A 12,238-nucleotide genomic window follows, 5' to 3' on the forward strand; every position below is an offset into this window, starting at 1 on the left:
ACGTTTGAACTGTGGTCAAGTTATTAGAATATCGGAAAATGCAAAGCACGCTGGAGAGGTTGAAAAAAAGTGCTGAAGAAATTCTCTTCGTCGGTAGGTAATTAATTGTAATGACGTAGAGGAAGTGAAGATGAAGTCGGATCCAGGCTGAAAGGTATGCTAGAGAAGGAGTCACACGTGCGCTTATTGGTGCGCACAAGAATCCAGGCACCAGGCGGGTCTTTTAGGGAAAAGAACCACCCTAGACCAAAACGGCGGCAAAAAGATCGAGGACGTTTACTAATGTTCCAGTTACACAATAGTCTAGTACCTACGAGAACTACCTTATTTTAAATAGATACAGCATCAGAGGGAAGATGTGTATTGACTCTTGCTGCATAGCCAGTCGCGCGATGAAGGGAAGCCAGGTGAGCTACGCCGGTGTTTGATCGCTCTGTTGCCTTTCATTTCATCTTGACAACGGGGCATTCGTTCCTGCGTAACTCGGCCAAACGGTTCTCTACGACACAATAAAAGGTCGGTCAAAATAAGTCATTTGGCAAGTCAACTGGCCTTTGATTGTCCTATTGCGAACAGAGGCTCCGTCTGTACTACCTAGAGTGATTGACCATGATGCCCCAGAAGTCTGGGTTTTGTATGGCTATCAGTAAAATATCAGCGCTTGGCGGCAAGTAGAGTTACCGATCGCGTTACAGGCGCTGCTTTATATTGTTCTCACTGTGGATACTAGTAAGTTGTTAACTTGTATGATTAGTTAGAATTCGTTATACTTGTTTAGCTTTTGTCTTTAAGAGATGGAGAAGCCCGCCCATATGCTTGTCAAAGAAACACAGGCCTTCAACAACAAGCAGTACAGTCCTTGTGACCTAATGGCTAAGGCACCAGACTTCTAATCTGAGGATTTCTGGGTGATTCTAGATACCTGGTTTACCAGAAACTCAAGTGCCTGATAGAACAGTGTCCAGTGTAACTGGAGACGATGGGAAGTGCAAGACACTACAGTACCGTCAGGGTGTTAGAAGAATTGGCCGTTGAGAGCATAAGAGACGAAATATTTTGGTCACCTTATGCTGACTTAGACCGGGGTTTAGACTGCTTTATTTCTATACCCTAAGACTTGAGGGACAATTCTTCTGATACCCACCTGAGTACATACAGGATTTCCTTCAGACCCAGCTGGCCCTAGCCTAGCTTCCTCACAAGACACACCCTTCACATCACACAACTCGCACCCCCTAATTCAACACAGAGACCTCAGACGGAGCCCTAGCCTTATTATTATCATTAGTTAATCACACGACCCTTCAACAACCACCAACAGCCCGTGTGGCGTAATGGCTAACGCGTCTGACTTCTAATCAGAAGATTGCGAGTTGTACGTTTCAATTCCTCCTTAATAATTCGTTTAGAGACTAACCAATCAAAAGCGAGTCTCGCCATGGGCTGAAGTGATTATTACTCTCTTTTTTGCACATATGACAATCGATGTCCTTTATCTTCATTTTCTGTTTTCCTATTGTTGATGATATCGTTTTTTGCGGTAAGTGGGCCTGCGGGCCGCAATCCCGTGTGCGACAAGGTTAAGCTTAATGAGTTCCTTCCTCAAGCCTTCTGCGCTGTGAATTTGACAGCGACATAGACGTCTTTAAACAATAGGCAAACCAAGATCCGGGGTTTTTTGAGGAACCTGACAGTGCAACAACCGTCCTGGAAAACCCGACCATAGCCACGGTACCCAAAACACAAGCAGCACTTGGTTCGGCTCCATTAGATTCATGCGATATCACCGCATCGGTCGAAGTCGCTGTTGCTCTAGACTCGCCCGAGATCGTATCACCATCTCTTCCACAAGCCGCGGTGACGCCAGATATGAAAAACCTGCCAACCATCTGGCATTCAGGGTTGTCTATATCGATCTCTACAGTGGCCAGGAAGTAGATGAATACGCTTTCCTTTCAACATACTCTGTAGTTTGCAAGGCGAAGACCCTGGTGGATATTCTCTGGGATGTCAAGTCAGATGAAGACATCATGCAGACCCCAATGCGATATTTGGAAGTTACAGCGCAGAAAGCAAAGACGAAACCCTACCTACCTAGAGACGTTTGTCAAAGGAGGTTATACGGATACGTTGCTGGGTTTAGAGGAACAGGAGGATGATATTGACGAAGACTGAATATTGGTTTATTTTCTCAACGGTCAGTTAGAATAGGCCTATTTTGTAATATATCTTTGTCGAATGAGTCTAGTTGACAAAAGAGTCATTATCTGAACTTTAGGCTCCGGTCAAAGGACACACTCTGCCAAAGCACAAACTCCCCTTATTTGTAAGGTGAATACCTATGGTATACATATCTAGCATACAAGCAATTATCTTGATTTTATAATGTCCTCTAACCTCAAGTCTACATATACGATGGGGGGTTCACACAGGTAAGGTTAGTAGCGAGAGAGTAACCCAAGTTCACAGTGACTGAGCAGGTGCTATTCAATACCTGAACAGAATAAGACGGCTCTTACATGTTGCATAAATACTCAGAAAGAAAGGTCTTCGGTTTTTGAATCTTGACTAGACTACCAATATATGAAAGTCGTGATGCGATTCTCTCATTCTATGATCACACTGTATGTGAGTAGCATGTTCATACCGTATGCACTGTGACGTCTACTCCACCGCCCCAGCATGGAACTCAGATCACCAGCCTCGCGTTCAACGACATCCAAAGTATAATCGAACCATCATCTTTTGGCTTCTTCTTCTCTTTTGGCACTCGACCCACTGCTCTGATGGCTTAGTTACAGTGACATCGTCCAATCGACTACCATCCGTTACGAGAATACAAGACCTTTACATTCTCATTGGAAGCACCGGCACAGTCGGCTTTCATGTAAACCACTTCATTCAAGTCATATCGTCAACAATGAGCTTTGTTCTGTTAAAGCTACGCCCCGCTTATAAGATCAAGTCTACACCGCGGAAAGCAAGCGCTTGGCCTATTGCGTCTATCAGAATGTATTCTCAAAGGCCTACCTGGCTAGAAGTATGCTGCAACGATTCAAGACCGACACCAACATTGTTTGCCTGGAATCTGTCGAATCTACCCTCCTACAGCGGCTCTGAATATGCAACATCCTCAGCATCCGGTGATTCTGAAAAACGTATATACGTTCTAGGGGTTGGTAACCTTGGCCGTCTTTTTGCATCCTCACTCGCTCAGGCCCCTGATAAACCTCCCATCACCCTGGTTGTGCACAGAAAAGAGCTTCTGGAACAATGGAACGAGGGTCAAGGCATTGAAATTGTACGAAAAGGCGAAACCGAGAGGAACAAAGACTTCGATATCGAGTGGTGGACCGAAAATGAGCCCGATACTGGTCCTATACGAGAAGTTGCCGAGGGTGAGAAATTGAGCAATCTCATAATTACGACAAAGGCTTCAGCTGCTTTACCACAAGTCGATCGTGTTCGAGGATATCTCGATCGAAACAGCACGGTGCTTTTCGTACAAAACGGAATGTCCAAATTATGGCCACCCCATGGATCATCGTATGTTTCTCATCGCTATCATAGCAGTCATGAGCCAAACTACTTGGCTTGTGTTACAACACATGGCGTCACTTCCCAAGGAACCTTTAAAAGCCTACATGCCTCTCTGGCAGATGTGGTTGTCGGCGCAGTTCTTCCAAATTCCTTATCGATTGATAGGACGACATACCTGATGAAGCAGTTGCTCGAAGCACCGCACTTGGACGCCAGAGCAGTATCGCGAGGAGAACTGTGGATACTTCAGTTGGAAAAGTTGGTAGTCAACGCTGTGATAAACCCCTTGACAGCCATCCTTGGATGCAAGAACGGTGCTTTGTTCGACGAAACCAATAAAGTTCTTACCCAGGTTATTGACCAGCTCTTGAGCGAGGCAAGCCAAGTACTCCAACTTCTGGTGGCCCATGACAGCAGTGCAGAAATCCTTGGAAAACAGGAAAAGCAATTACCGGCAGAGCCAGAGGCTACCATTGATCTTTCGCCTAAAAGCTTACACGAGAGATTCTCTCACTCCCAACTGAAAAACATGATCTATCAAGTGGGTCACAAGGTCAGGGACAATACAAGCTCCATGCTGCAAGATGTGCGCGCCGGCAGATCAACCGAGATCAGGGACTTTAACGGCTGGCTAGTCGAGATGGCAGCTTTTCTAGATCCAGAGTTGAACGTTACATGCCACGGCAAATTGGTTGAGCTGGTGGAGGCTGGCCGTACCCTAGATGTGGATCAACTCGGAGACTACTTCAGCTGTTCCGGGACGGATACAAGGAACTCATGATAGAGTCACGGGTACCGACCGGTAATTACAGATCTGTGGACTTGCCTGCCCTTGGGCGTTGCAGGCGTTGTTGATTGTGGTCAGCTCGGATGCGATGCCCCGCATTGGATATTTGGATGAGCATGGGCCAGGAGTGTTGTACAGAGACGCGTCTGACAGACCAGGATCAGGATCGGCTGCGGGTCAACGTTAACATATTATACTATACAGTACTCTGTACCGCCATGGCAAGAAAACGAGCACGGGATGCTGTATCAACAAGGCCCCATCCGCATTAGGGGATATGTCCTGTCGCATTTGATTGACTCGTCTGGGGGGTTCCGAAAGTGGCGTGTTTTGTTTCGGTTTGTTTGGTCGCGTTTGTTTCTTTCTTGGTCTCGATTGCCAGGGTATCGCTTGACCCAACTTATAACACTCCGTGATATAGGCAATAAGACAGGTGGTTATCGAGTCGCGCTAAGCAGGCTCGACAACCGTTCTGCCAACCAGATGAAACAAATGTTTAAAGCCCATCTCTTCCGTGGGGCAGAAGAGAAACACGCAGGCACCTAACCAAGTCCAGCGTCGCAATGCATCACCACCAAAAAGGCACCACCATCATCGACCAACCTCTGCTCATCGTTGGCCAATGCTACTCCAAGCCCCAGGCCGTTATAGCCCTAGGATGGGGAAAACCTCTGTTCAGGGTGTGACAAATCCTTGATCAACCTTCCGAAGGGGGTGTCGTGCCCCAACTCTATCACACATCGTCGGTGTAGTAACCGGGACTTGAAGCCAGTTTTAGGCATAGTCTTCTGCAAGTTGGGCAGTATCCTTTGTGAGCGTTATGCAGTACCTACATCAAATCATCGACATCGACCACCCATGATGCCTCGCTTAGACGCTGCATATCGGAGATTTCCCACGAAAATGTTTCAACGGCGGTACTCCTTTCTGTTCCCCGGTCCCTCGACTGCAGCATTGATCTCCAGGCAGTCAAGTCACTTGCACAAGATGCGGCAAAGCTGTCTCTTGTACAGCGCTGCAGCTGAGTTGGACTACGGATACAACCCCGAAGTCGGAGCAAGATGCTATTCAAACACAAGAGTATAGGTGATGCTCATCTCGTGCCAACCTTCAACCGCCAGAAAACAGGAGACTCCCCTCGACCCCGTGTGACGGTTCCTCGCGTGTCCTCCAACCGCGCGCCCACACATATGCAGGCCTTTCCATCTATCCTTCACCACGTCACAATGAGGGAGGCACCATGTCTTTCGCCACATCGCCGACATGCACGCTCGGATAGTCCACTGTATTCTATAGCCTCGACCTTCAAATCCACAACCGCTATCTTCTAGCGTGACTCGCATGCCATGCGGTGCTATGTATGTAAGAAGATAGTCGCGATACCCAGGTTATACGGGTCTTCTTTCAGGTGAGGCAAACGAGAAACACCGAAACCTTACCACAGTTAAGGACGAGCATTGCATTGACTTCTGGGGATGCAGCCGCCGGCAAAGTATGCACCGGGTCATGAGATAGCCGGTGGTATGGGTTCGGCTGCGTTCAACCACAGGTGACATAACAAGGCATCCAAAGAGAGAAGTTTCATCGGCTCCATCCGCTCACTGGCAAGTACATACTGTATCTTCAGGTTCAGGGATGCATCCTGCCAGTCGGCAACTATGGCGACTGTACCGTTGTATGCACACAGCTACGTGGCAAGTCCCGCTCTCCGCTCGCCTTGCCTTCCGTTACTTTGCCTTGCCTTGCCCTACCTATATCATACCTGATCGGTAGCCACACCTATATATCTCATGGGGAGGAAGATGCGTGGAGTTGGGTGCAAGGATTTAAAGCATAAACCGTTTCGTTTCGTCTAGCTCATCTGTGGGGACACCAGTTCCGGTGAGACAAAGGAGGCAGGGGCTGTGACCCAGATCGGAGGGAACCTTTGTACCTTGGCCGTTATATCTTGTTTCAAGGCTTCAATTATAGGCTTCACTACGAAGAGACTCGAGGTTATAGGGCTCCATTTTGTCAATTTTCTAGTGTCGCTAATTTGGAGTTCAACAGGAGCCTAATGGCGTGATTCTGATGATGATCGAGCAGATCCCTTTCTTGTGTGTTCTAGCGCGGTCCTTTTCCAAGTCCGCCTGAATCATGACATTTGTAAAAGTTTGGAACTCTCAGCGGCACTACTCAACGTTTCTATCCTACTCTGCCAACATGTTCTGTGCTTCCTCTCCGTATCCTTTCCCTATAGCGCCGAGAAACATCAAAATATGTTCCTGTCTCTGCCTTTTATCCCCGTACACAAAGCCGAAAATACGCTGCGCCAGAAAAGGAAACCTACTCCGCCCATGATCCTGCTTTTGTTCTCATACATATGTTAAGTAATTAAGAGGTTGGATATAATAATAAGATAAGGGTAATAAGTGACAAGAAAATGTGATCAGCCACATATCCCAAGCGATTGGACGGTTTCCCCTGACTGAAGGATGGGGAATATTAGGTGCATGTAAATAATTCTTTCTCCTTTTCCGGGGTTCCCAAGTCTAAAGTTTTTTTCGTGAACGGACATAGGAGATCATAGACATCGAGACAAAAAATGGAATACAAGATAAATTTTGAGAAAGAGAATGGGGAAGCGAAGTATAATTAATCGTTTTAAAAAAGGGATTTGTGACAAAAGGCCAGTGTCGAAACGAAAGAAAAGTGAAACGGCCTGTAAGCACCAAGCAAAAAGAAAATAATACAGGGATAGTAGAGTAGATAAGTCGTGGGTGCGTTGTGCCCTACTTGGGCTAGGATCGGGGGGGTTCAAATCAATATGATAGCTCTGCGAGGTCGACGGTTCCGACGACATTAGAGAGTACCTTGATAAAGATTGTGCTGAATGAGAGCGTCCAAATGTAAGCGAGTGTGTTTGACGTTGGTCGAATGATCGTAAGGAAATGATAAAGCAAAAGCCTCTGATGGGAGAAACTGGTGTTGTGAAGCGTCGTAATTATTATTATGATGGGTCCTCCGCTGTAGTAATTAACTTGTTTTATTATTGAAGCTGATGATGCGTGTATAACGGCTCTTCAGAGTCCGCGTTCGACGCTACAGCTGGTGACAATGACTGCGATAGAGCCGCCAGAGTTGCCGGGTCCTCAACCATTAATTGCTCGGCCCGTTCTCGACACGCTGCAGGAGTAAAGCCAGTGCCAACTTTGTTAGCGACGATTCTCCATTTCTCGTTCTCGTAGTCCTGAAGTGCAGTTCGAAGCTTTTGGTCCTGAATAAAGAGTTAGCGCGTTGTTCTTGTGATGGGAACAAAGTGATGTTAAACATACCGTCTCATCGGTCCAATTCGTTGTCTTTGCTTTGAGCTTTGTACAATATCGAACCTGCAGTGTCCCCGAAGATCGCCCTGGGAAGAAATCCGCTATTTGCTTCCAGGTCAAGTTCTTGTTCTCCTTGAGTTCTATCAAAAGTTGATCGTCCTCTGGCGTAAACTTCAGTTTCGGTCCTCGAGGTCGAGGAGCTGGTTCAGGCATTCCTACTTGTCCCACAACGCTTGGAGCGCCTCCTAACCCATCATCGCGACGCATCATCTTCGAAGGTGGCTCCGAGTCAGGAAGGTGGTGGTGATGGTGTATGGGTTGGTGTTGAGATTGTGACACGGCGACTGCGGCTGCATGGGCATAGGCAGCTCCTAAAGGTGTTTGCATGCCACTGAGGTCTGAATGCTCCAACTCGCCCATACTTCCAACTGATAAATCGAGGTCACTTGGTCGTGGTCGTTTGGTGCCAGAGCCAGGGACAGAATGTTGAGGATGATTAGGCGGTGTCGGCGTCGATAGAGTCTGGTACATGGGCGCCATGACTTGGCCTGGAGCTCCGAACTGTGGCGGCCCTAGACGATGATGTCCTAGCTGGGAAGGGTCCATCACCATCTGCGGTGATGGGTGCTGTTGGTGCTGTGCCATGGTTGTATGTTGAACATGAGGGTTTCCGTGATGTTGATCGTGGGTGCCATGAATACCAGCAGCCGGGCCTCCAGGATGGTGGATGGAGGCCCTAGGCTGCTGGTGTCGAGGACGCTGGTGAATCGATGTATCATATGCTGACTGATGATGGTTTTGTCCTGATTGTGAGCCCTGACCCGAATAATCCACGGTATAATCCCCCACTCGATAAGTGCCCGCCAGTGTGCCTCCGACACATGAGGTCCTCCAGAGCGAACCGCTCTGGACGGCCGCTGGGCTCTGAATGGAAAGAATTTGACAAGCTGAAGCCCTTGCGGGCTACGACGGGGAGAAGTGAGAGTTGTCTAGTAACGTGCAGAATGTTGTGGATGTGTGCGTCAAGCTAGGCTACTGGGCTTGTATTGGGCGTCTGAAGTATAAGTCAGTAGCGTTATAAGCTACTAAGCAGCTTGCCACATATGTTGTCTGGATTTTGAATGATTGGTACCGGGCTAGAAGCTTTCCCGTTTCCGTAGTCGAGTGAGACGCTGGTGACTGGCGCTGGAGGGCTGTGTTGGGGGGTGAGCTCGGGTTGGAGCCAAAGTCGTAGCGGTTATGAAAAGTCCAAAGGAGCGTGATGAATGTGCGTACAGTTCCGGTCTGCTGTCTAGAACAGAACAAAGCACATGTGAAGGACTTGCAGAAGGTGAAGGGTATTATAGTGTCGTCACAACAATCGAGTTATGACTGTTGGTGTGTAAGAGAAATAGTTAAGGCGGTGATGCTTGACTTTGTATGATAGGATAGGTCCCTTTCCAAGATCTCTCTTAGTTCCCGGCCTGGGGTCTGTAAACGTATTTAACACAAGGGCTAGTAACCTGGCAAGCGTTGCTAGTACCAGGGCCAGCCTATATCGTCTGATGACGGAGTAGCTTGAGCAGGGTGGTAGAGAGAGTGGATCACTGGTCTTGCTCTTTTCATGCTGCAGGTTAAAGCACTTGGAGATTTTGCCCAGTCCGGTATGAGAAGCATCCCCGTCCGCCGAGTGCTGGGCTGCGGAGACGACCTATTAACCCAGGCCAGGGTCCGGAGGGTGGTCAATTTGACGATCTTATGCCCATGGTAAGGTCCCCAGGATGCCTGATATAGAAACGAGAGCCACCCCTGGCATACCATCATGACTAGCAAGGATGAGTGAACAATGCAATAACAACGCTTAAAGTCAAGACCACTTATCACGCCCGGATGCAATTTTTAAAAATTGAAGCCCTTGCGCAGAAATCGATTATGTGAGTGTGCCTCTACTACTGTAGAAATAAACGACATGCAAGGACACTGGGCGGCTGTGCTTATTGGGGCACGAGTCAAAGGTGAAACGCGCTTCGCTTGAAGAGCGTGGGACTAAGCCATACTGAGCTGGCCAAGTACAACTGTACATATAGAAACAGAGAGATAAAACAGCCAATGCCAGGTTTTTTCGCCGCCATTGCAGACAAGAGCCACAGGAGGTGGGTTCCGAGCTGATGGCGTGGCAACAAGGGAGAAAACAGTTCTGGTGCTTGTGCAGGACAGGAGGTGCGATGTGGAGCGGATGGTTATAACACATCCAGGGCCAACTATAGTAAATGGCTCTGCCAGGATCGTGCCTATCAATTTGACTAGATCGCAAGAAGAACCATCTCCACAGGCCAGGAACCTCCGTTTGGCGAATCTGGGTGTCGTGACAGGGAGAAGCCCATGATATTGGGAGAGCGTGCGCGACGGGTAGTCGGGGCTGATCCAGATTTGATCAATGTGAGCACGCACGCCATGACCAAGCTAGATCGACATCCTGGTCAACGGTGGCTGGACTGAACAAGCTCCCGCAGTGAACCTGTGCGTGACAGTCAGCTAATCAAGTGCCTAGGGCCGGAAGCTGTCTCGCGGCTTAAGGTCGGGGCACACCTGGGTGCGTGAGCAGGGGCCCAATAAGCGGGAGTACTGACCCTGGAACCGATTATCTGGATCTATCAAAGGGGGGGGATTGGGTTCAGGTCACCAGCCACATGCACATCCATATGAGAATTGGCGACCGAGATGAGCCTTGTGGTGAATCGCTTGGCACGTCAATGGGAGCGGAAAGGAGCTGCTGGTAAAGGTCATGAAGCCCGAAAGGTTGGGAACTCAGACATATGCGTGCATGCTTGCTCGTCTGAGAAACATGGAGCCCTATGGGAAAACTCCTGCATCAGGCCTGACGAACCCGGTTTTGAGCCGGACCCAGATAACGAAACTTGAGGGCATCATCAAGACATGGGCTTTCCATTGCCAAAAGGACTCTCGCCTACCGCCAGCGCGTTTGGAACAGCCCTATTGAGTGGTGGTTAGGTTTCTGATCGGGAACTCCAAGATTGCGCACATCAATGCTCAATGCCATCCCATCTGTTGCCCCCCGGAAGAGTGCATCACGTAGGGTTCCAACGGTTTTGAAGTCGAAACACGCATGATGATGAGGCCAAAAAAGAGCCCTGGGATCCGGAAAGATGGTGTTCCGGTGACAACAACGCATTGACGCGGTTCTCCTGAGGTATGACATATCAAGCGAAACGGTTTTGACATTGTCGTCATGAACGATCGTACGTCAATTGATGAGCTAGGGCTCGAATCGAAATCCAGGACCCTGGTTTAGGAGTCGATGATGGGCTTCTAGAAGGGCAAACCTTCTAGCGCGTACAGGGCCTCCTTGGCTAGCGCCGGGATCCTAGCTACCGGTGGAGCGGAGGAAGCACACGCCGTGCTGAGTGTGATCACATATGGGCACCAGTGGATGTTAGCAGTCGGGAGGTAACTGGTTAGGGGCATCCGATGATGAACGGGCTGAGTTTTCAGTGGTAATAGCTCAAGATGATGAGAATTCTGGAGTGAACAGATGCTGATTCTGCATCCAGGGGCTGATGCAAATAGAAACTGGTGGCTTGGCTGAGGTGAAGAGGGGAAAGCAGGGGAAATCGACCGACAATATGTGAACTGTCCGGTTTGGGGGATAAGGAAAGAGCGGTATGCGAATGCCGAACGTCGGGATGGAAAGAAGGTCAAAAAAGAAGGAGTAACGTTGGTTCTTGCCAACTGCCGAATTAGATCAACAAGGCAAGCGCTAGGCTCATTCGTTTAACAGTTAGAGCAAGGCCGGCAGGCGACAACGTAGTAACTACGACTAAGGTGACCGACTTACCGTTAAGAATGCAACAGTATCGTTTCCCCACGATCGCAGCAACCTAATCTACCAAGGGAAGCTCTGCTAAACAAAGCCACCTACCTATAGCACACGTTGATATTAATTAATCAATTATATCAATACTTCAATCAAGTTAAACTAGATCGCAGATCCACGATTAGACCACGGTATATAGTCTCTGATAAATTGAAATGACATTGGCGAACCTCGAACCATACTTGAAACACTAAGATTGACAGGCTGATATAGACAAGGCGATGGAGCTATAGCATAGCATTGGATTCGACACGCTCTAAGAGTTCAAGAGCTTTGATACAATTGCAATCCTCAGATAATGAGCCATGGCGTTTCAATCTACAGATTCTATCGCGTTCTCGACTTACATACATACAGTCATCCGGAAGCAAGAAGGATAGGTTCCGGCAACTCATGGTTTGACCTTGGAACGTCCCCGTCTTGCCCACTAAAGATACCGCAGCGCTGCATGGGATACCCTAAACGCCGACGGTAATTCATATAAATGATCACCAATCGTTTGTTCAAGGCCTTTCACCTGACTGACTAAGGGATTACTGTACTGCACTACACCCGGAGCCGAAGTCCAAGCTCATCCTCTTGCATTGTCGAGCAATCATTACTTAATGGCTCAACGGCTCGGAAGCTAAAAAGGCGCCTTGTGCATGGGCTGGGCTGGGCTGGGCTACGGCCGGCATTGAAGGTACGCGTTAATAAAGTGAAATATGCATCAGGATACAGAATTGACCGCCG

The 12,238-nt window shown here is 48.5% G+C and overlaps 2 protein-coding genes across 2 annotated transcripts; one reads left to right on the forward strand and one right to left on the reverse strand.

Annotated features, from left to right (window-relative positions):
- Positions 1 to 2,920: 2,920 nt before the first annotated feature.
- On the forward strand, positions 2,921 to 4,321 carry FIESC28_07563 (uncharacterized protein; the record flags this gene model as incomplete). The annotated part of the gene is made up of 1 exon (XM_031161703.1): positions 2,921 to 4,321. One exon carries the CDS (start codon positions 2,921 to 2,923, stop codon positions 4,319 to 4,321), a length of 1,401 nt encoding a protein of 466 aa, XP_031014223.1.
- A 3,034-nt stretch (positions 4,322 to 7,355) lies between these two features.
- On the reverse strand, positions 7,356 to 8,277 carry FIESC28_07564 (uncharacterized protein; the record flags this gene model as incomplete). Its single annotated transcript, XM_031161704.1, has 2 exons — positions 7,356 to 7,583; positions 7,642 to 8,277. The coding sequence occupies 2 exons, from the start codon at positions 8,275 to 8,277 to the stop codon at positions 7,356 to 7,358; spliced, it is 864 nt and encodes a 287-aa protein (XP_031014224.1).
- Between the last annotated feature and the right edge of the window lie 3,961 nt (positions 8,278 to 12,238).

The sequence above is a fragment of the Fusarium coffeatum genome (genome assembly GCF_003316985.1).
Source record: "Fusarium coffeatum strain FIESC_28 chromosome Unknown BRIP53273_contig_169, whole genome shotgun sequence".
Taxonomy (NCBI): Eukaryota; Fungi; Ascomycota; class Sordariomycetes; order Hypocreales; family Nectriaceae; genus Fusarium; species Fusarium coffeatum.